We start from the raw sequence: 24149 nt of genomic DNA on the forward strand, positions 1-24149 counted from the left end.
TGCCTTTCTCCACAATGGGGATCCAAAGCAGTTCACATCATTCGCCTCTCCTCCATTTTATCCTCACAACAACTGTGTGATGTAGGTAAAAGTAAAAATGTGTAACTGGCCCAAGATCACACAGTGAGCTTTCACAGCAGAGTGGTGATTCAAACCTGAGTTTCTTAGATCCTTGTCTGACACTCTAATCACTATACCACACTGGCTTTTGTGGGGTGACTACTGTCAAACAGTAGAAAGCAGCCAGTGCCATGTGAGTCATGAAAGTCTAATGGTATCAAATATCCTACTGGCACTAATTAGTCCTCCCTCAAAGGGCAAAATAACCCTGAAAAGGGTCCCTGCCCCTCTTCCTGCTTTTTACTGACAGAAGCTAAGCCTTGAAGACTAGCAATATTATTATAGTTGCCTAGCAATGGACACCAATTCATTTCTTAAAGTTACAGGTGCTGCTTTTAATATTTTGGGGGATTTTAACATACATACCATATATATTTTAAAATTTCATATTTTTTCTGCAAACCTGGTTTGTAGAAAGATTTGTCTTATACATGGCTCCAATGTCTGGATTTAAGTATCCACAGATATGGCCACATTGAGAACTGAGATGGTGGAGAGTACGCTCAAGTCATAGTTGACTTATGGTGACCCCTGGTGGGGTTTTCATGGCAAGAGACTCTCAGAAGTGGTTTGCCATTGCCTGCCTCTGCAACCCTGGTCTTCGTTGGTGGTCTCCCATCCAAGTACTAACCAAGGCAGACCCTGCTTAGCTTCTGAGATCAGGGCATGCTGAGAATTAGATATATTAATATCAAACATAGCTACATAAATAAAGATGCCTTACCTGAAGTGTCATTTTTATGTTCTGAGTTTTTATTTGTGGCTTGTAAAGTGTCTATTGATAATGCTGCATAGTTGATGGACAGTAGTGGATTAAACATTAAGAACCTCTGAACTACAGGAACTGCTGATTCAGCATGATAACTTCAAATCCACAACTCTGCTGCCATCCCAGGCAGGTTATCGTTATCTGCATAAACAAAACCTGAGGGAAATATTCTTTCTAGATAAGCGAGATGAACACCTTTTCAGGGGACAGGCTGTGGCTGAATACTTCTCTTATCTGCACACATCAGTCACTCAGTGAGTAGAATGGTTGCCAACCGACAATACATCGGTTGCCATATTGATTTTCTTGCCAGTTGAGCACCCCCCTTTTCAGTCTCAGACCGTGGTTATTTGCAATATAGGTACCAAAACCAATAGTCTTTTCTTTCCAGGTAGCAATTCCTTTCCCTTCACTTTATATAGTTGGCCAGAGATTCCTTTGGCAAAGACTTGTGTCTCTGTGGAAGATGAGTAGCTTGTCAAGAGAATTACTTTTTTGTAAAAAAAAAACCCTAAGTTCTCCAGTCCAAAGTAAAAGTCATATGTGGTTCAGATTTCTTCACTCCTAAAAGAAATGCCAACTTTAAGATGTCATCTTCTGATCCTGTTTCTCATGGGCAATAAACAAAGATTCATTCCCTTTCACAAAACCAGATCTTCCATAATATAGATATCTTACATAATATTGTGCTACATCTCTGTTCAGATGGTATGATCACATCAGCTAGCTAATGAGGATATTATTTATGCATAAATTATTCAAGTACATTGAAAAAGAAAACATAGGTTTTCTAAATCCTAATTGTCTTCTGAACAATCCAAATAATATTGAAATAGTTCAGCGAGATGCTTTGGTAAAAGGAGAGGGACTATAGACTATACTACTGCACACTGTCTGTTATTATAAGTATGTTCCTACTATATAGTTTCTATGTTGTTTAGTGTGTCATGTTAAATTGCTTGTGTTTTGTTTTGGCATTGCTTCAGCTCTCCTGTTATCAAATTTCTGCAACCCTGTTGTATTATTTATTGACTGTTCCAACCATCGATCGTATTGACTTACTCTGTGTAATCTGCCTTGTGTCTCAGTGAGAAAGTCGAACTATATATAATGTAAACAAATAAAATAAAAAATAAATAGAGGCCTTAAAAACTCTTTAGAAGTATCTGTCAAACATTATTTCAGAGGAGTTTTATGCTTCCAGTTCACCTGACTCTACTTTATTTTCTTTCTCCTTAACAATATATTTGCCTGTTTTAAGATACATGTTCAACCAAAGACAACAGTGTTCATTTTTCCTCTTCATTGTATGTTCAGACATATTTTTCAATAGGCCAGAGTACAAAAGCCTATTCTGTTACAGTTCCTTCTAAAATGCAAGTTGCAGCTACTTTTTTGTGGTTTTTCCACAGCTTGGATAATTCTATTGATGAGACTGCCATAGAAAACAGGTCCATTATACCTTTATAGGGGGTTCCTTTGCAGATGTAATCATCACACCTTGATGACAAGATGAGAAATTGTGGCTGAATACACTTAGTATTAGGCTTACTAGTTGCCTGCCAGAAGCAGGTAATCTCCCGGGGGTTGTCTAGTTGCCTGCCGATTGCTGGTGATTGGCAGGAGGTGCAAGCCCCCCAGATATCACCTGTCACCTGCAGGCAACCCAGGAAAGCATGCACCGGATGTGCTCCCAGTTGGGCATGAGGATGCTACTTTCTGAAGTGATGTTGGTGCACGGGCCTCAGGCATCCTCCCATACTTTGCTGGGTCCAATTTGGGCCTCAAATGGGACAGAATTAGCCCTGAGCAAAGTGGGGGAGCACGCTCATGGGCAGCATGATGGCATCACTTCTTGGAAGTGATGTCATCATGCCTCCCTGGGAGCATGTACATGTTCCTCAGGTAAGTTCTGGATCCTACCCCTTCCCGCCAGGAGGGTATAGGGACCTGGAAACCCTACTTAGTATGCAGTCAGCACCAATTCATCTGCCAGCCAATTACCATATCAGAGCAAATTTACTCAACAGCTTCAACCATTATATAACTACAACATTGACCTATCTTTCAGTGTTGCTATAAAGGATACTATACATGGAATGCTATGAACATTCTAAAGCATTATAGGAAATAATAAAACATTCATTATGATTTATTTCAGAATTAACTAAAAACGATTCTTTAAAGTATCTCACATGAATTTTGCAGCACTGGAAAGAACTATAAAGTTGCAGAGAAACAAATTGAAGCTGGAGAAATAAAAGACTGAATCCAGATTAAACTGACAATTTCCAATGATTCCCCCTTGTCACTGTAGATCCCCCTCATGTCATTCCTCAGGATCCTGTTCCCCAGCAGTAACATTTTATGGAGATCAATAGCCTGTGGTGAGAGAGAGGAGGGCAGAAATTTCCATTCTGCTGCTGGAAAATGCAGTCTGGAATGGATCCAATCCAATATGGTCATCTGAAAATTACTAAGAATATACACATAATTCATTTAATTTTAACCTGATGTTAATAAGGGGCTATCAAAACATGCTAGACTGCTTTTGAATCAGTATTCTTTATCTACAAATATATTAATTGACTCCCATCTGGAAGCAATTGCATGAATAACTTACCAACTAAAAATGGCACTCACATTCACACACACTTTGCCACTCTTTCTCTGCCAGTTCCTTCCCCTTCTCAATCAACACCTTCGCAAGAGGGAAAAAAACCAGCAATGTATGATTTTCGCCTTAACCCAGTCCCCAATTCTACCTGTAGTCTGAGCTGGGGTAACTTGGTCTCTGCAAACTTTGCCCTCAGTCAGAAAAATGATAATACAACTCCCTGTGTGGGGAAAATTATTTTTCCCCTTGTACCAAGCCCTTGATCAAAATTTCTGATGTATATGAGAGCCAGTGTGATGTAGTATTTAGGGTATCAGATCGGGGTTGAGTGAACCTGCTCACCATGAAATGCATTGGGTGATCTTGAGCTCTCTGTGACACTTACTTCACAGGATGGCTGGGAGGCTAAAGTGGAGACAGGGAGAATTACGGATGTTGTCTTGAACACCTTAGAGAAAGGGTGAGATTAGCAATGCCATCCTAAACAGAGCTCCATCCTTCTAAATCCAATGAAGTTAATAGGCTTTGAAAGTTGTCACTCTGCTTAGAAGGAACCGAGGCCCGACTTACCGGGCGGAGGCTTTGCAGCCGGCGGTTCGGAGGGAGGAACGGCTGCGGGTCCCGGCGTTTGCATCCCGGCAGGCTCCTCGGTCTGGGCGGCCAATCAGTTTGAACTTGGCCGCCCAATCGGAGCCGTCGGGGGGTGGCTGCCGGGGGCGGGGCCAGCCGCCGGACCTGGATGGCGAGGTTCTCCCTCTGGTCCGGCGACTCGCCACTTAAGCAGCCCGGCCTCCTCCGCCCGGCAGTCTGCGCCGGGACGCGAACGGGAGGAGACGGACGACGAGCGTCGGAAGAGTCCGAGGGAGAAGAGGAGCCCAGCCGCCCGCCGATCGGCTCCCTGACTTCAGTCGGGTGGGAGCGTCGCTGCCTGAGGTCGGGTGTAGCTGAGCCCACACCTCGGCGCGACGAAGAAGCAGAGCCCAGCGGCAGGGCAGACGACTTCGGCCCGACGTTCTCTTCGCCCAGGCTCCCTGACCCGGCTCAGGTGGGAGCGCCGCGGCCAGAGGTCGGGCAGGACGAGGCCCGCACCTAGGCGCGGTGAAGACCAGGGCAGCGGCAAGCAGGCGCGGCTTCGGCCTCGTGGCTGGTGGGGGTGGACGGGGAACAGGTTCGACCCCCCCGCATTCTTTGTCTGCCGCTCGCAGGAGGTTTTCCAAGCCTCACCCCCCCCCTTTTATTTTTTCTCTGGGCACATCAGCGGCAGGGTCCTTTTGAGGGATGGCTCCCACACAAAAGGGCAAAGGGGCCAGGCCCAAGGCCGGGGGAGGTGGCACTGGGCAGGCTCCTTCGAGGAGGGCCAGGACCCCTCGGTCCCCCCAGCTCAAGCGGGTGGCCCGCAAGCCTGCAACTTCCCGGGCTGCAGCTGGCAGCCAGCCTCCTGGGGTCCCAAAGGCAAAGGCTAAAGGAGCCTCTGGGGGGTCAAGGCAGGCCACCTCGGGACGGCGAGCCTCTTCTCCCCGTCGCCCAGCCACTGGGCAAGGTCGCACGGGGCAGCAGATGGCAGCCGGCGGCAAGCGTGGGCAGCAACGCCAGGACAGGGGGCAGGGCGGGTCAGACAATCTTGCCCCTTCGCCCAGCTCCCTCCAGGATATTGGTCGTGCCCTGGAGCTATTAACGGCCAGGGTGGAACAATTGGGGAACACGGGACAAAGGGGGGCATCACCCCCCCGGGCCCATGGACGCCCACAAGGGTGCTGGCGGCAGGGCAGCGGGACGCAAGGCCAGCAGGGGTTCCCAAACAGCTCGCTCACCAAGCCTCAGTTCTGCTGACTCCAGTTCCAAGCGGCAGCCGGCTAGGAAGAGGAAGAAGGCACCCAAGAAGAAGGCTCGATGGCGTGGCAGGCGTGAGGAGTCAGACAGCGGTGGATCATCAAGTGAGTCCTCTTCCTTGGGCGAGGAGACACCGGGGGAGGGCTATTGGGAAGAAGCGGCCTCAGTCCCAGGCCTCCCAGGGTGGGCACTGCGGAGAAGGGCCGGGGGTGCCGACCGCAGCGAAGCGCGGGCCGTTTGGGACGCGAGCCCGGACCGGCCCCCCCCTCCCAAAGTTGTTCACCGATGAGGAGGACCCCCCTGGGCTTCACCTGGCCCGGAAGGTCAGGGAGCGGATTCTGGACGGCTATTATGTGGACGTCTTCTCCCTGCTCAGGCCTGAGGCCAAGGATGGGAGAAGCGCCCCCCCGTCCAGAAAAGAGAAAAAGGGGGTTAAGAAAGAGGCGGCCGAGCGTACATTTAACAACTGGCTGGAGGGGTTCACAGTTTACATGGGGGTGGTGCAGGCAGCTTACCCTGACAGGGGGTGGCATCTCTCTAACCACCTGGGCAACGTTCTCCGGGCCCGGGCGCTGGCAGGAGAAGAGGCGGCCCTGGACTATGACGAGGCCTTCCGTAAGAGGGCCTCCCACAACCCTAGGGCCAGGTGGGACCTGATCAGCCAGAAGCTGTGGCTGTGGCTGGTTGGCCCCCACATGCGGGGAAAAGGGGAGGGCTCCCGGTCAGGGCGGTGGTTCGCCCGTCGGGACAAATCCCGCTGGTTGTGCTGGGAGTTCAATCAGGGCAAATGTCAGCAGCAGAAATGCCGCTACGAGCACAGCTGCGAATCGTGCGGGGGCTCCCACCCCCGCTCTGTGTGATCCCGGGGCCCACTTTCTGCGCCCCCCTTTCGTGGTGGCCGGGCCTCCAACAGCGGCTCCCATAAGGACGGTGGTTCCGACACCAATGCCGCCCCTGCCAGCAGTGGCAGCAAGTAACCCCAGCGGCAGGGATCTGGGCCTGGCCTCCACTCCCGTCCGCGCCGGGCCCCTACGCCTGCTCCTCGCCCGCTACCCCAATAGGCAGGCTGCTGACTACCTGCTCAAGGGCTTTACTGCCGGCTTCAGGATCCCTTGCATCGGGCCCCGATTGGCAACCACCTCCGGCAACCTGAAGTCAGCCAGGGAGTTGCCGGAGGTGGTGGCGGCCAAGATAGCCAAGGAAGTGGCAGCGGGCCGGGTGGCGGGCCCCTTCCCCTTCCCTCCGCTGCCGAACCTAAGGGTCTCCCCCCTGGGGGTGGTCCCCAAGAAGGCCCCAGGGGAATTCAGACTGATTCACCATCTCTCCTACCCTCGCGGTTCCTCGGTAAACGACGCGATTCCACAGGAACTTTGCTCGGTGAAATATGCCTCCTTTGATCACGCTGTGCGGCTGATTCACTCTTGCGGCCCGGGGGCACTCATGGCCAAGTGTGACGTGGAAGCGGCCTTCAGGCTGCTCCCAGTCCACCCCCGGGATTTCTGCCTGCTGGGGTTCAAGTTTCAGGGGCACTGGTACGTGGATAAGGCCATGCCAATGGGGTGCTCGGTGGCATGCGCCGCCTTCGAGACTTTTAGCACGTTCATCGAATGGGCAGCCAAGGATCGCATGGGTTCCCCCCACATTACCCATTATTTAGATGATTTTCTGATAATGGCCCCCCCGGGACCCCCGCATGCGCTGAACGGCTGCGCATTTTCCAGTCGCTGGCCCAGGAGTTGGGCGTCCCCCTGGCGCAGGACAAAACCGAGGGCCCAGCCTCTAGGCTAACTTACTTAGGCATTGAGCTTGACTCAGTGGCTGGCGTCTCCCGGCTCCCCGCAGACAAGCTGGCCCGCTTATCAACGCTCATCTCCCAGTTACTGGTTCGCCAGAAGTGCACTCTGAGGGAATTGCAGGCCATCATCGGGCACCTTAACTTTGCCTGCAAGGTGGTCTCCCCGGGGTGGGCCTTCTGCACCCGCCTTTCCTGGGTGTGCAGGGGGGCCTCGTCCCCTCACCATCACATCCGCTTGACACAGGGGATCAAGGAGGACCTCTGGGTGTGGCTGGGCTTCCTGTCAAGCTTCAACGGCATGTCACTATGGCAGGAGCCCCTCGCCCCGGGCTCGGACCTGCAGGTGCGATCTGATGCGGCAGGCAGCCTGGGGTTCGGGGTATACTTCAAGGGCAGGTGGTGCACTCAGCGCTGGCCTCCAACTTGGGTCTCAGCGGGCATTCTCAAGGACCTCACCTTCCTGGAGCTCTTCCCCCTCCTGGTTGCCATAACAATTTGGAAAGGGGAGTTCCAGGACAGACGCGTCCTTTTTTGGTGCGATAATCATGCCTCGGTCAGGGTCATCAACAAGCAGTCCTCTCGCTCTGAGCGGGTCATGCGCCTGGTGCGGCGTTTCGTTTTGGTTTGCCTTGCCTCTAATATCTCTTTTTCAGCGCGTCATGTGGCGGGGGTAGATAATGGCATAGCAGACGCGCTATCTCGCTTCCAGATGGAGAGGTTCTTCGCGCTGGCTCCCGAGGCTCGTCGGACACCCGACCCTTTCCCGGTGGAACTGTGGACGGTTGGAGGGATATCATCTGGGAAGGAATCTGCAGCTCCGTAGCTCCATCGACTCTGCGGACCTATTCGACGGCGGCGCAAAAATTCCTCTCCTTTGCGGCAGGGGCTGGGGGCCACCCCCCGTGGCCTGCATCTCAGGAACTGGTGTTGCAATATCTGGCTCACTTACGGGGCCGGGGGGTCGCCCCCAGGACCATGCAGCGGGACTTGGCCGCAATCTCCTTTTTCAGCAGGGCGCAGGGGTCTCCCGATCCTTGCGCTAGCTTCGCTGCCCGCCGGGCAGTGGCGGGGTGGGGGCGGGTCGCCCCCCCCTTCCCAACCTGCGCAGGCCCATTACACTACCCATCCTGGAGGCCATACTTCGGGAGTCGTCAGGCCTGTGCCGGTCCCCATTCGAGGCCCGGCTATTCAGGGCAGCTTTCACACTGGCGTTCTTTGGGGCCCTCCGGGTGGGCGAGTTGGTGGCCGGCTCCCGCACGGACTCCTCCGGCAGGGCCCTGGCTCTGGCCGACGTCTCCCTCGCCCGGCAGAGGGTCACCCTCACCATTCGCGGGTCAAAAACAGACCAGCTCGGCCAGGGAGCGCGCATTGCCCTGCGGGCCTCCCCACGCGGGGCTGTTTGCCCAGTCGCCGCCGTGCAAGAGTACTTTGAGGTGCGCCCACCCCCAACGGGTCCTTTCCTGATTCATTCGAATGGGGACCCCCTCACTCGCTACCAGTTTGCTTCCGTGCTCCGCGCCTGCCTTCAGGCTGCTGGGCTCCCCGCCCGGGAGTTTGCCACACATTCCTTCCGCATCGGGGCAGCCATGCTGGCAGCCGAGCTGGGCATCTCACCTCCGCTAATCCAGCGGATCGGCCGTTGGAGGTCCAGGGCCTTCCGATTGTATATCCGCCCCGCCCGTGTCCTTCATTGCTAATTGTCTGGTTCTCCCGTTTCTTCATTCCTCAGGCGAGCGGAGGACGGTCTGGATCTGCGGCCACAGCATCGTGCATTGGGCCGGTCGGTACGCTGCGGGTTCTGGATGGGGAAGCAACCTCGGCCTGGACCAGCGCGTCAGCATCTTGTGGCTCGGCCAGCGCGGCATGCGGTGGGAATCGCTGATCCCAGTCATCGAGAACCAGGCGCGGCGGCGCGGCCCGCCAGATGCACTGATTATCCAGCTCGGCGAGAACGATCTGGTTCAGCGGGGATGCCTGGACTTGAAGCTTTCCATGTTCAAGGATCTGGACTACCTCTTCGCCAGCCTGCCTGGGACTTATTTTCTTTGGTCCGACCTGCTTCAAAGGCGCGTGTGGCACGGGGCCTTACACCCGGAGAAGATCGATGGTGGCAGGCAGCGGCTGGCCCGGGCCGTGGGGCACCACGTCTCCGTGGCTGGGGGGTGCCTTGTCACGCACCCGGACATTTCCTTTCGCATGGAGGCGCTGTACCGGCCCGATGGGGTCCACCTCTCTAGCTGGGGCCATGACATCTGGCTTCAAGACCTGAGGGATGCCTTGCTGGGGTGGCTTGGTTGTTAGGAGCCTTGGCGGGAGCCACTCGTGGCTCTGGTGGCGGGTAGCATTGGATCGGATCTCTATCTGGGGGACCAGGGCCACGGCTCTGGTACCCTGTTCAGGGGATTCCCATATGGAATCTTGGGAGTGAGGTGAGTGGCAGACCCGGGCGGGGGTCGCGAGGTACTCACTCCCAGGTGGCAGGGGAATCAGGCAGGGGTATACACCCATCTGATTCCCCCAATATGTCACTCCTTGGTGCCCCCTCCTTCAACAGGGGTCCTGAAGGGGGGGAGGGCTCAGTGGCTGGCAGGCGGGCCAGCCTTTGCTTGGGATCCGATCCATATGCTTGCCAATGCTCCTTGTTTGCTTGTTTCTGTTCGCAATAAAGTTGTGGCCTGTTTTTCTCCAGCTCTGGTTGTTATGAGTTCTTTGCGCGCCGTCCTCCCCACCGAGCTTAAGCATAGGTTGCAATGTACCTAATGTACCATTTTTTTAAAACTGCTTTAAGCTGAATGAAGGGGCAGGGCAACAGGGACCAATGTGCCTGATTTTTTTTCCTTGTAGGGTTTAAGGCAATCCATGGGGGACATTTCAAATACTAGAAAAATTATTGGCAGGAGAGAGTTTTCCCTAATGCATGGTCTCAAGTCATATTGCCCCTTATTCCTGTGCATTTTTTTTCTTAAGGGCAAAAGACATGCTTGGAATCCCAACCACAGAATTTCAACATGATGTGTATTTTCATCCCAAGTCACTATGTACTAAAAAAGGGTGTCCAATTACTCTTTTATCCTATTTGCACTGCAGTTGTACAGCTATGGAAAGAAGTTTATACAGTTCTCTGGAAATATTCAGAGGCCCACAAGTACATAATGCTTGCTTTCTAAAGTGTAAATTACCGGATAATTATTTGTTATTGGTCTAATATGGCCTACAGTTCCCTGATTATTCATTTCATCTGTTTCAATCATGGCACTTAAATGACATTATTCCAGTTACACAACATGCACAGCTTTCAAATGAAACAGTAGAGATAGGGCATTTATTTTAAAGATTATAGATTTGATGAAACTAAAATATAAGTAAGCTTTTCAATTACAATTTGATCTTCTTGCTTATTTGTCCAGTGTCTTCAGGAATCCGGAGATTGTACACAATTAAATAGCACCTTTAAAAAACCCTACCTGTACACAGCAACAAAGTTCACAGCACTGATATCTAAACAAAATGCTGGCTCTTTCAGAAATGTTTTTTCTGAAAGGGGGAAAGAACATACTGTTTATACAATATTTTTATAATGAAAAATAAAGAGAATCCTGTAGGGAATCCTGGGGGTCCTCCTCTTCACATCCCCCTACCTTCCCCTCTTTCTCTTTTTACATCCGCCCCCACCATCATCCTTGTCATGCAAAGAGGTTACAGGTGTGCAGCTCATACAGTGAGAAATATTCACAAAGCAACCTCAGCCAAGCATGCTGCATCCCACCTGATACCCAATCCTTGGCCATCATCAATGCACTTTGCAGCAAAGCCCCACAGCAAATGAGATTGGTTTGGCACCCAAAATCTTGCAATACTTGCTATTTCAATTGTCTTTGCAACCATATCAGTCAGAACTCATTCCCAGTTGCATATTCAGACTGTATCATCCTATATGAGGGAGGCTTTTTTTAATTTAAAGGAAGGAATTCAGAGAGGTGTTTGTTTGTTTGTGTGTGTGTGTGTGTGTGTGTGTGTGTGTGTGTGTGTGTGTGTGTTTGTTTGTTTGTTTGTTTGTTTGTTTGTTTTAGCATACAGGGTTTTCCCCCAGATATGCTGAAGCCTTGCCCCACTTTCTGCCTGGCCTGTCACTATCTGCATGGCCAGGACGTCCAAGTTAAATAACTGGATAATTTACAAGAAAAATTGTGTCCATGTCTTTTTTATTGGATATAAAAGAGAAAATGTTCTGAGAAAAGTTTCACCAAACAAGAAATACAAAGGCAGTTCAAGAAATTTCTGGCTTACTTTCTCGGCTGTCTTCATACGCATTTTGTCTTTCATAGTCGCCATCTGGTGTCCTTTCAGTGCCTTTCTTGTTTTTCTCACCTTTCTTGTTGCCATTTTTAGCTGTAGGAATAACAGTTCAAAAAACACTGTGCATTATTTCCCCAAACACAACTATTAAATGTGAAGATTAGAGATGCGCACGGAACAGAAAATAAACGAACTGCTTGGTTTGAGGCTCGCTCATTTTGTCATAACATGAACCATGAAGTTCCGAACCACACCCTATTCCCAAACCGGTTCAAGTTCTGGGTTCTGCCACCGCCTGGTGGCACCCCCTGTACCCACCTGCATGGCCCTACAGGCGACCACACACCTGGTGTGTGGATCATGTAGGTGGCTGCCCCCTCCTTGCAAGCGGGTGTTGGGAGGCAGCTGGCCACCTCCCAACTTGGGCCAGGGGGTCTGGCTGCTGGCTGCTGGTGAATCTGCACACCAGAGGCATGAGCCCAGTGGCACTGGCTGGAGAGGTGCTCCAAATAAAAGTGAAGGGCACTGGAGGAGTGTGCAGAAAAGAGGGCAGACATCACTGCACCACACAAGTCCACACAGAGAGCAAACAGCCCGGTGCAGGTGTGAGTTAGCTCACCAGAGGCGCAAGCCCCCCAAAACACCACCCAGTCAGTGGTGCAGGCTGTAGAAGCACTCCAAATAAAAGTAAAGGGCACTGGAGGAGTGTGGAGAAAAGAAGAAAACTGCACTACACTACACAAGTGCACACAAGTGCACACACACACAGGGAGCCAGCCTACAGAAAAGTGAGGCTTCTTGGAGGGGGGGCACACAAAACAGAAGACAAACCCTCCAAAAAGCAGAGGAAGAAAGAAAAGCAAATAAAAGAAGGGCTCCTTGGAGAAGGGGGGCCACAAACCCCCAGATACCAAACCAGAAGATTGGAGCTCAAAAAAGCAGAGGGGGAGAAACAGAGAAAAAGCAAATAAAACTCACTTAGAAAAGCAAGAACCCAGTCCAACTCAAAGGCCTAGGACTAGGCTCGGGAGGGTGGTGGTGAAAAGCTAGCATTGGAATGGGGTAGGGGAAGAAAGGGAAAAAAGCACCCTTTTCCAAGAACCTCCCCCAGTCCCCAGTAAGAAAAGGAAGAAAGAGAAAATAAAAGAGGATTTTTAGTGCCTTCCCAAGAAGCAAGAAGTGGCCACAGATCCTCTTCTAGCAAAACAGGCAGCCAGGCAGCCAGCAAGTTCTGTACAACCCACTCAGGAGAAAAATGAAACCACGTCACATGGCTTTTCATATTTATAGAAAAAGCCAAGATTAGAACAACACAGGAGCATTCTAGTTGGGAGAAAAAGGTGCCTAACATGGTTTTGGAGGAAGAGATTGGTGTTACCATGGCTGCTGAAGTCCCATCTCCTCAGTTGTCTTAGAGATCCTAACTAGATATGGGCACGATCCAAAAAAAAATTCCAATCTAGCCGTTCGTGGATCTGGGCTGCCGCCGAACGCAGGTTCCCGGTTCTAACCGATTAAGTCTCGTTTCCGGTCTGAAATCGGGAATCGGGGAGGCCAGCGCCCAGAGCAACCGTAGTCAGGCTGTTGAGCAAGCGTGCGCGTGCTCTCCGAGTCCTGAGTCGCCCCTGCCCACACAGCAAGCCGGCTGTCCTGGTGCACTGCGGAGCTGGCAGCGGCGCGAGTGGCTCGGAGGCTGCCCGCCCCATTCACCTGCCCCGCAAGACAAGGGGCGTCCGGCTTGTCCGCATGCCCCTTGTCCTGGGGAAAGGTGAACGGCGCAGGCAGCCTCCCAGCCTCCAGCACTGCCTTTTGCCTTTCCCCAGGACAAGGGGTGGCTGGCTTGCCCATGCGCCCCTGGTCCTGGGGAAAGACAAATGGCGCAGGTGGCCTCTCAGCCTCCCGCGCTGCCTTTTGCCTTTCCCCAGGACAAGGGGCGCCTGGCTTGCCCACACGCTCCTTGTCCTGGGGAGAGGCGAACAGCGTGGGCGGCCTCCCAGCCTCCCACGCTGCCTTTTGCCTTTCCTTTGTGCCCATCCCCTTCCTCCTCCCTCCCCTGGGTTGCTGCTCCGTGTTTGGAAGGAAGCCTGCTAATCAAGGAAAGCTGGGCTTCCATTCGTGTTTTGAGGGCGACAGAAGGAGGGCAAACGCAGCTCATTTCCTGACTCCATTGCACCGGGAATTAATTACTAGTGCCAGAGTGTCTGCAGTTCTGAACAGAAACTGACCCATCCGATCAAGTCCCGAACTAGCAAACTCCCGACGGCTGGATCGGTTGCCATGGACAGAACCGATTAGCTGAGTCACGATGGTGAAAATGCCAAAATCGGGGGGGGGGGGGTTGAAATCGTAATTCAGATCGTACCCATCTCTAATCCTAACCCTCCCCCCCTTTCCCTGGCTGAATTGGCCAGACATGGGAGCGCTCTACTTGCCAAGGACAGCTGCCAATCAAATGTGGAGGCCTCAGATTGGGGGCAACCTGAAGACTGCCACCGTTGCCTGGGTGATGGAATGAATGTGTGTTGCTGCTAAAACCAGGAAAACGGAACGGTAGGAAAGTTCAGTTGTTCCTTAAAAATGTGGCTGCTTGGAACGTGTTTCTTTAAAAATGAACCAGCCATTCCGAATGGAATTATGTTCCGTGGTTCATTTTTTGCCCATCTCTAGTGAAGATACAATCAGTAATTATAATTGAAAGAATAAAACAGTATCCCATTTTAATTTGGCTACAAAGTTATATGATATACCGGATGCACTTCAGAAAAAGTATGTTTTAAGTCCTGTTAAATATTATGTGATTTAAGAACAGTTAAGAGCTTCAGTTCCACCAATTTCACCAAGAATTAGGTCTGCTCATTGTATTTAGGTAGCAACTGGGTTGGCTTTTTGGAGAGGAAGCAAGTGGACACCAAGAAACACATTGGTGGTGCCCATAGGCACCAAACTGAGGATCATTGTTCTACAGAATAAACCTCATCATGATTCTGTGGCTTTGAACATTGTGTCGAAAGTTAAGCAAAAGCCATTAGCTTATCACCACCTTTTTCATGACCTGTTTCCTGCTCTTAGGAGGATTGTTGGAACACTATTGAGAAAGTGGATTTTACATGATGCAGCAATACATGTGTGCAACCCAAAAGATCAGATTGGAAAGAGTAGAAAAACATGAGCCAGAGTGTAGTGGATAAAGTGTTGCTTCAGAATGGGGAAACCTGGATTCAAATCTCCACTCAGCTCTGAATCTCACTGGCTACCGATTGGCCAATCACTCTGACTAAGCTACTTCACAAAGTTTTTGTGAGGATAAAACAGATAATGTGAGAACCATATATCTGAACTCCTTGGATGGACTTCCCATTTGCCCTTGGTGGGCAATTGCCTGCCTCAGTCCCATTCTCTCACCCTTGACAAATTGAGTAGCAGGAGAAAAATGGCCATCATATGGGTGATACTCTATGATTTTGTCCTCTCAGTCTCTGTGGTAAAGATCATGTCCCTCCATGACTGAAGCTGCCTTCATTGTAGTAAGATGCTTGTCTTAGAATGTACTAATGTTTTCTAGAATCTCCCAAAACATTGTGATTGGACATAGCCCTCATGGCAGCCATTTTGTAGTGACACTCAGTGCCTGTTCTCAAAATTCCAAAAGTCCCCACTGGTTCAGTAAGGCAGGGGACCCCTACTCTAGAAACTGAAAGACTTTAAGGAACTGCAGGCTTAGAGTGAAGAGAAATTAAGTGTGTTAGAAGGAATTTGAATGCAGTTACTAATGCCCTAAAAACAAAGGCCTCAGGATGGGAATACACGAACAGCAATACAAAACAAAAAACCCACGAACAGCCCAATCTGCTGTTCACGAACAGGTGGTCATTGCAAGCCTCATTCATTGCTGTTCGTCAAGCCAGACAGTCTAGCACCTGCAATCAATTCCCATGGCAACTCAGGCAGGGATTGTCTGAACTCTGTCTGAACTCCTGCTGTTGCCCTGGAAACCCCAATCTAAGCCCAATTTAGCTTGATAGGCAGGTCTTCCTTCCAAGTGTGGACTGGAGCTCCAAATTTGTTATAAGAGGAAAAAACCAGGGGGGGTCCCCGGGTCCCCTGGCTTTCAGGGAGAGACAGCTGCTGTTAGAGAGACAGGGGGAGTGCATTGTAGCTTGAATTTTCTTTGTGTGTGGTAGGACAGGGATCTTCAGGTTCCAGGGCTGCTGCCAGGCTCTAGGGCCAAGCTATTATTTATTATTGGTACCTTTTCTGCTGCCTACTCAGGTGGGGTTTCTGGGAGTGTTGTAGTAGGGATCTTGATGGCTGGAGGAGAGCCTGCTGGCTCCCACAAAACAACGAACAACAAACATGTTTATGACAGGATCATGTTCGTCAGTGTTCGTTGTTTGTTGTTTATGGATGGCAATGAACAATGAACACCATGTTCATTTTTTTTCTGTTCATGCCCATGTCTATACATGATCACATTACTACGTGTTGAAGTGTTAATTTATATTACATTTTAATGGGCATTCTGTTTCTAAAGCTTTCAGATCACCATTCATTTGTATTTATGGCTAGTAATCCCCACCTCATAACAGTGCTATGTAATGATGTAGATAGTGAAAGCCACACACACCCAGTTTTATATTACCATTTGGTTCTTCAGACAATGGAGAATCCACTGAAGCTGACAACAGTATGTAATGCATCTGTGAGTAGAACTACCTAACAATGCAATCCTAATCAGAGTTACACCATCTGATATCCATTGAAATCAATGCTGATATTGACTGAAATCAATCATGATACTGAAATGGACAATGGATTTAGAAGAATGAATACTCTCCAGGATTGCACTGTTAACTTCCATATTAAGAAAATGATAGCTGAATAGATTTCAGTATCAGCATATCATGTCCATATATACACCTGAACATGTATTGCACAACTGCATAATCCTGACTAACCCATTTCTGGTCTAACACCATATGACTTAAGCCCCACTCACTCCCCACTGTGAGGTAGATTTTCCCTCCCAAATGGTCAAAATTGCTTGCTGTAGCTGGGCAGCCTCTGGTAGCATGTCTCTGGGTGTTATTTAAAGGTCTTTTTGTCCTACACTTTAAGCTTATGTATTTATGGTTTATATCCCAGCTCAAATATTTATGTAGGGGAGAAGTAACAGCCCATGCCTTCTTCAAATGAGATGGCACTAGAGGTTGAGTAAAGTTCAAAAAGGAAACAGCAGATTTATTAAACAGACAGGGTAGGTATGTAGGTAGACAGGGAAAGGAAAGCTGAGGTAATTTTTTATTGTAGAACAGAATACTTCACAAGCATTAAGCAAAATGGTCTTCTTAAAGCTTAGTTTCAGTAGTTACAGATCTTAAAGATGATAGGTTGGTAGTTTCAGACTTAGGTTACTTTAACAAGATTTCACTTTAGAGCTTAGGTGTTCTGACTTCAATACAGCACCCTTTTCCCTTTACACCAGACCAGGATCCGCCTCAGAGCCAAACCCCCCTTTTAGACACAGGGCAGGAATTATTCTTTTCCAAAAGACATAACCCTATTCACTTGGATGAAGGGGAGTCTCCTTTCACTACCCACTTCCTCTGCCAACAATACATCCCCAGTTCTATCTTGCCTGTGTAAATTAGTGCTGACTTTCACATTTAAAAACTTTAAAAGTCTTCCATAAATCTAAAGCTGTCCCAGGTAGGGCAAACTTTTTCTTTTTTGTCACACAGAGAATTACTAGTCTGATCCTCCTCGTCAGACTTCAAACTTCAACTCCTTCAACAATTCTGTCAGCAACAATTGTTACCTTTTCATTGGCCAATCACAGAGAGAGGGGAGCAGCCTGTCAGTCATTCTCCCATCAGGCAGTTTTTTTAACCCTTTTCCTTCCACTCTCTGGGTGCTGCACCTAGTGAACCTTTCATTTAAAAGCCCATTCCTTCACACACCAGTACAAACATAATTTCAGAAGGTAGTGAAGCATGTGCATGACCACGCAAGGACCTGGTAACTATTGGACAACAATTGTGTTTGCACTCTCCAAACTAGTAAATGAGTCCTCAAACCAATCTCACAACACTTCCAATTGCCTATCTTATGACCTGGCAATGCAACGTTTTCAGTGAGTGAAAACTAAGAAGAATAGAGAAAGAGTGTGTGAAGGAAATCAGTGCGCTGACATCTGAAATCTATATTTCTAAATTTCAAAAATCATACCTAGGATTGATAGTGCTGCGAGTTTTGTAAAAGTCCCATAAAATAACTGGGAATCTTTGAATTTCATGTTCTTTGATCCTATTAACAGTAACCTCTGCCATCCATGTAGTCCCTGTATTATAGCACATAAATATTAAATATTTAGTACACATTTCCATAGATCTTGACAGGTTCAACAGTGTCACTCTTCCTGTTGACTTTCTCAAAACAGCTAGGAAATCTACTGCAGCCTCCAAATTAGTTGAATTTATTTCTTGTTTCCTGTTAGATTCATTGTTCTAAACTCAGACTTTGACTTCATAGGGTCTTATAAGAAAGTTATTAGTTGTCTAGTTTTGATTGTCATGGTGATGGGCAAACACTCCTTGGCTTACCTTAATTTCCATTCATTTTGTACTAGTTTTCCTTGTGAATGTTCAAAAAACTCTATAGTTAAGCACTTACAGGAAGCATAAAAAAGAACAGAGTAATAATTCTTCTCCCATTTCCAACAGACATTTCAACAAACTTAAGCGCAAAAAGTTTTGAGGGGGAAAGGCTGTGGGGAAAGCTTGCTAGGAACAGGAGTATTTCTGTGCCTCTTTTTATCTGGTACCACATTCCTGCTGAGAAGCATGAAATCTGATTCCTTTGATTCCTGAACTGTAAGGGTCAGGAAAATACAAAATCCAATGCTCCTCTGCTATCATTTTCTGCCAGAGAGCATGGGATTTGCATTCTGTTTGTTTCACAAGAAGAGGCTCTGTAGTCCTACAAATCCTATGCTTCAGTCACTGTACTATTTTAAAATCAGGTTGCATTTTCCAAAGACAACCAGCTTCAGCCCTCATATTTATAGCAACGAGTATTTAAATAGTCTTAGAGACGCCATGCTTTTAGGTCTACGTCTTCAGACACACCATGAAACTGATGATATGAAAGATCATAGCCCAATAAACTAGTTATTACTATATTTATGGCATAACATTGAATTTAAAGCCACTGTCTGCTAAAAGCTCTGGGAGCAGCATTAATAAAGTTCTGAAATCAGAACAAGCTGTTGTGAGCTGAAAACTCTCTTCCACCACTGGCACACAGAAGAACATGACAGGCTTTGTATTTCCTTTGCCAAATACACCCAAAGAATTGGTTTAAATTCCATCTGGGACAGCAAACAAAGAGACAGTCTGTTTTTGAAGAATTATAACTAGAGTATGACCACTTGTAAACATCTATCCTGATTGTCATTAGTTTGGGATATAGTTGCCCTTCATAGAGATTCGGTCCAGGTATGTAATTCATAGTCAATGGTGTCACAAAAATTTGGAGACAATGATTATAGCCCTATGAACAATTTTCAGTTCAGCGGGACTTAACTATGTGTAAACTAGCATATATTTTTATTTTAAGGCAGGTCTGGTTGCTTTATATAAGCAAGAGCCCCATGGCACAGAGTGATAAGCTGGAGTGCTGCAACCCAAGCTCTGCTCATGTCCTGAGTAGAGATGGGCAAGATCCGCATTACGAACGTAAAAAAACCACGAAAATGGCGATCGCGCAATCGTGACCCGGCAGATCGTGATAATCCACGGCCAATGATCCAGCGGTCGGGAGAGGCCTGGATCATGGCGTTTGAGCTCGGCTCGGGGATCAAGACACTCAGGCACCAGCAATCTATTCCCCTGGCAACGGAGCCAGGGGAATGCCTGAGCTCTGTTTGCCCTCCTTCTGTCGCCCTGGAAACCCCAATGGAAGCCCAGCTTTCCTTGATCAGCAGGGCTTCCTTCCAACCACGGAGCAGCAAAGTAATCACAAGTTGGGAGAAGACACCCAGGGGAGGGAGGGGGAAGAGGGTGTTGTGCAGCCATGGGCACTCAAATCTCATCCCTGCAAACCCTGATAGGCAGCTCTGACGGCCAAACACAGACCTCCTGTGTCGCTGAATGGGACCCATGCTTATAAATAGCCATGGGCTGGGAACAGCGGTGCGCCCCGCTGTGTTTTCCACGATCCACAATCCGGGTTCGGTTCAGGGACGGGAGATGGTCGTTGCTGTTTGGGAATTTGGGATCGTGGTCCACACCGAACCACGATCCACTAGTTTGAAATATTTTTTTGGTTCGTGCTCATGTCTAGTCCTGAGTTCAATCCTGGTGGAAGCTGAGTTCAAATAGCCTGCTCAAGGTTGACTCAGCCTTCCATCCTTCTGAGGTCAGTAAAATGAGTACCCAGTTTCCTGGGGGTAAAATGTAGATGACTGGGGAAGGCAATGGCAAACCACCCCGTAACAAAAAAGTCTGCCAAGAAAATGTCATGATGCAACATCCCCCCGCCCCATGGGTCAGTAATGGTGCTTGCACAGGGGATTACCTTTACCTTTTACCTAGTTGCTCTATGTAATCCAGAGTTTAACTATTGAACTAAAAAGATGAAAACAATCATTTCACATGTGCCGCTTGAAGATCTGTTGAGCATTTCTCCTCTTTTGGGGTATATGTACAAAGGATTGGAAACACAGTTTTAAAAATGCTGGGATTAGATTTCTTTAAAAATACTAAGATCTACTCAGAATCTAAGTCTACTCAATAGGGCTTACTCTCAGGAAAGTACTCTTAGAACTGCATTGCAAGTCCATTTATGGCATGCAGGAAGATGGATTTACAATCACGTTTCAATTTTCTCGTGATAGTTGTATGACTTGTGATAGTTGTGTCACCTGTGAATAGTAATGTTCTATATGAAGCACATAATTGAATTCTCCAACTGGAATTGAGTTGTTTTGTTTTGACACGCTACCCTCTTCTTCATGTATCTTTCACTGGTCACTATTAATGGGCACCATATTATAAAACGCAAACTATTTTTCTCATCGAAGAATATTTAGCTCATATGCTCCCATGACTTCTTCAAAGTCTGGGAAAGCAATATTTTGTTTATTTAATATACTTATATACCAAACAGATAGCAGAGGCTTGCCCCCAAACAGAAAAACATGCTATCTTAGAAAGCTAGGGATGAGGTTCCAGGAAAGAGATAGAACATAAAGGGATAAAGAAGAGTCATGGTCTTTTTGGCTCAAGTTCAGCAATGTAGAAGGCAGTTCTTTGACTAAAACCTAGCCTGATTTGAGGAACCTGTCAGTCCTCCTTTTAACCCCATTTTCATAGCCTTCTGATCATATGGAGTTAAGAGAATGGGTAGAAATTGCAACAATGGAAATCCCTTTGGGTTACTGTTAATCTATTATAGGAGATGGCTCATTCTTTTGTCATTTTACTCAAGAAGAGTTGCCCTGTCTGATGCCATTTTCCAGAAGACTGAATGATGTCCTGATATAAATAGCTGTATTTTCTTCATTAAAGAACTATACTTGACTTTTAAAAATGACATACACCCCACTTCTTTTGCACGTTCCCAGAGAATGTCCCCAACATGTAATACCCTTAAAAATGAGTATTTGCAGTATAGGCAAACATCAGGTAGGCAAACATTTCCTTTTATGCCTGCAACCAGTTATCAGGAAACTTTGGAGAGAGGTTGTAGCTAACTGGTGGAGCCCATGCTTTAGAGGAAGACTTTCATATTCATTCTGTCATATGTCCAATTAATGAATCACAAATAGCAGGTGTTGAGTTTCTGGCTGATAGCCTAGAGCAGCGATGGCGAACCTATGGCATGCGTGCCACAGCTGTTACGCAGAGCCCTCTCTGTGGGCACACGAGCCAAGTCACCAATCGCTAGGTCCAGGGCTCATTTGGAGGGGGAACACCTGGAATGGCATTCCAGTAGCTCTGAGCAGAGATCACATGGGTTTTGGCCCTGCCCACGTGATTCCTTTTCTTCAAGGCTGCCTCCCTGCTGCCCGTCTCTTTAGCAGCAGGAAGCAGAGGCAGCAGCTGGGCTGCTGGGGCTGGCTTTCTATAGAAGAGTAAGCTGCTTTGATTTAACTTGCTTTACTTTCAGTAGTGGCTCTTGAGTGAGTGTGTGTGTGTGTGTGTGTGTGTGTGTGAGTGAGAGAGAGAGAGAGAGAGAGAGAGAGAGAGAGAGAGAGAGAGAGAGAGAGAGAGAGAGAGAGAGAGTGCTTGCAAGCTGGGCTGCTGGTGTAAAGAAGGGCAAACTGCTTTGATTTAACTTGCTTTACTTTCAGTCGTGGCTCCTGAGTGAGTGTGAGAGAGAGATGTTAATTAGTTCGGACGACTGTATAAGGGCGAAGCTACAAGTGACGAATGACACTTGAACGGCAAGTGTATTTCTCCCTGTTCACTTGCGCTCCACTCAATCCACTTGCTGTTCAAGTGTCATTCATCACTTGTAGCTTGGCCCTGAGTTGTTTTTTCTTAACTAAAACCTCGGTATTCAGGTTTAATTGCAGTACTGGCACTTTGAAATAAATAAGTTGGTTTTGTGTTGCAGTTTGGGCACTCGGGCTCAAAAAGGTTCGCCATCACTGGCCTAGAGAGAGACAGTGAAACAGAATAGATGGAGGAACAATGGCCCCAGCTGAAGTAAAGGGCCATTGACTTTAGGTTTCTGACCATGTAATCCTAAACAGCATTATGCCTTTCTAATTCAGTTTATAATTGCATTATATGATCTCTTCCTTCCACCCTCACATCTCCAATTCCTAAACATTTTAATTTGTTTCCCTTTGTTTAAAAGCTTGCATGTGACTGTGTGTCAACATTCTCAATAGTTAATTTTTCAGGAGAAAGAAAGAAATGTAAACGATAGGTGCTGGGGCTGACAAAAACACTTGACCTGCATGCAAAGCATTTTTCAGAGCAGAAGGGTTATGTGTATGGTGTGGTGGTCATACATCATATGATAAGACTCTATCCAAATCTAGTTGCAAAATATTATGGACATGCATCAAGGTCAGGCAAATGGTGAAAATTCTCCAGCACTACTTGGTTGGCTGTGTGGTGACATTTGACCTGGGAAAAGCATAATATGTGAATGGAACTGTTGCATATTAGCTAACACAGAGAAAGACCAAGTTATAATTAGTCATGTAAAATGTATGTTTTTGTCCCTGATTAAACAGAAAGGGGGGGTTGACATTTGTGAAAACAAAACAGACATTAAACTGGAGGAGTCAGTATGGTTCTAGTTTGATTTAGAACTGGATGCATGTATATTATCTACTTTTCTAGGGCTCTACACAATACTGAAAATTCAGTATGAGGTCTGAAATATCAGTGTTGCAAAAATTGGGAAGATAATGGAGTTTGTAATCCCTTTTTCAAAAAATCTCATGGAGAAGAAACATTTTGAAATAAAGTGCCATTATCCTATAGCATGGAGGCATTTTGTAATAAGGAATGTTCCCTTAAATAAAATATATCTGCCAACCCTAACTAGATATTTTTATGCTAGGTTTACTTGCATGGCAAACACAGTTCTCATCCTGCAAGGCTTCTTATGTATGTTTTACCTGCCAAGGAAATGTTTATGTTTGGTATGGAAAGAGCACATTTTAATGGGCATTTTCCTCAGGCTGCAATAAGTATTTAATTCATTATAACCACCAAAGCACCTCACATATATTATTTCAGTACACACTTGCATGGAAGGTCAGTGGTCCAATCTAAGATAGATGCTGGTCCTTTACCACAGTTGATCTAATACTATGGAATGTTATCTCTATCACGAGTCAGGTCAGGGTTCTTCAACCTGTTGTACTAATGTTCCCAAGAGTTTCAGGGCCTGATTCAGCTCAGGAGTGTGGCCCAGGTGGAAGAGGAGCTTCAGCCTCCTTTCCATGGTTTTCCTGAGCCAAAATGGCTGTATGAGCCCTTCCACCATATCACACGCAGCTGCCTTCTACTGAATCAGACCCTTGGTCCATCAACCTCTGCATTATCTACTCAGACTGGCAGCAAATCTCCAGGATCTCAGGTGGAGGTCTTTCCCATCACCAACTATCTAATCCTTTTAACTGGAAATGCCAGGGATTGAACCTGGGACCTTCTGCATGCCAAGCAAGTGCTCTACCACTAAGCTATTTCTCTCCCCCATAGAATATAGGCTCCTAATCTGCATAGAGCCCCAGAGCTATTGGAATGTCAGTTCCCCAAAGTCATATCTGTCAATAAAATTGGTTGGGCGACCCCAACCCAACTTGTGACAAATGTACCATGTACTTTGGCCCTTTGTTTGGATTTGGCTTGGCCAGATAGACTTTTTAAGTGCTTTATCAATACAGTGAAGATGTGGTTTTATTTTGTTCTGTGATTTTTATATTGTGTTTATGACTATTTTATATCACTTTGTTTCTTTTTTGTAAGCCACCTCCGCTTGAGAAAAAAAAGCACCTTAAATAAATCTATACATGATATGATTCATGGATATACAAGTATCTCAGTCATATCTCAGTCATGCACATTTGTACATTTACCATCAGTCAATGGTCTTGGCAGGTCTATTGCTGGCCTTCTAATATAAAAGAACATGTATATATAGCAAGCACATTTCAGTCTGACTAGGAATATGTGGAATATTTATGTCATATGTGTTTA

The 24149-nt window shown here is 47.6% G+C and overlaps 1 protein-coding gene across 1 annotated transcript in view; it reads right to left on the reverse strand.

Annotated features, from left to right (window-relative positions):
• The window catches only part of CPXM2 (carboxypeptidase X, M14 family member 2), a 148135-nt gene that overhangs the window by 120434 nt on the left and 3552 nt on the right, over window positions 1–24149 (reverse strand). Inside the window, exon 2 of the mRNA XM_054983055.1 lies at window positions 11419–11520. Coding sequence (XP_054839030.1) covers window positions 11419–11520 — 102 coding nt within the window. The remainder of the gene's footprint in view (window positions 1–11418; window positions 11521–24149) is intronic.

Source organism: Eublepharis macularius, chromosome 6, assembly GCF_028583425.1.
Source record: "Eublepharis macularius isolate TG4126 chromosome 6, MPM_Emac_v1.0, whole genome shotgun sequence".
NCBI classification, from domain to species: Eukaryota; Metazoa; Chordata; class Lepidosauria; order Squamata; family Eublepharidae; genus Eublepharis; species Eublepharis macularius.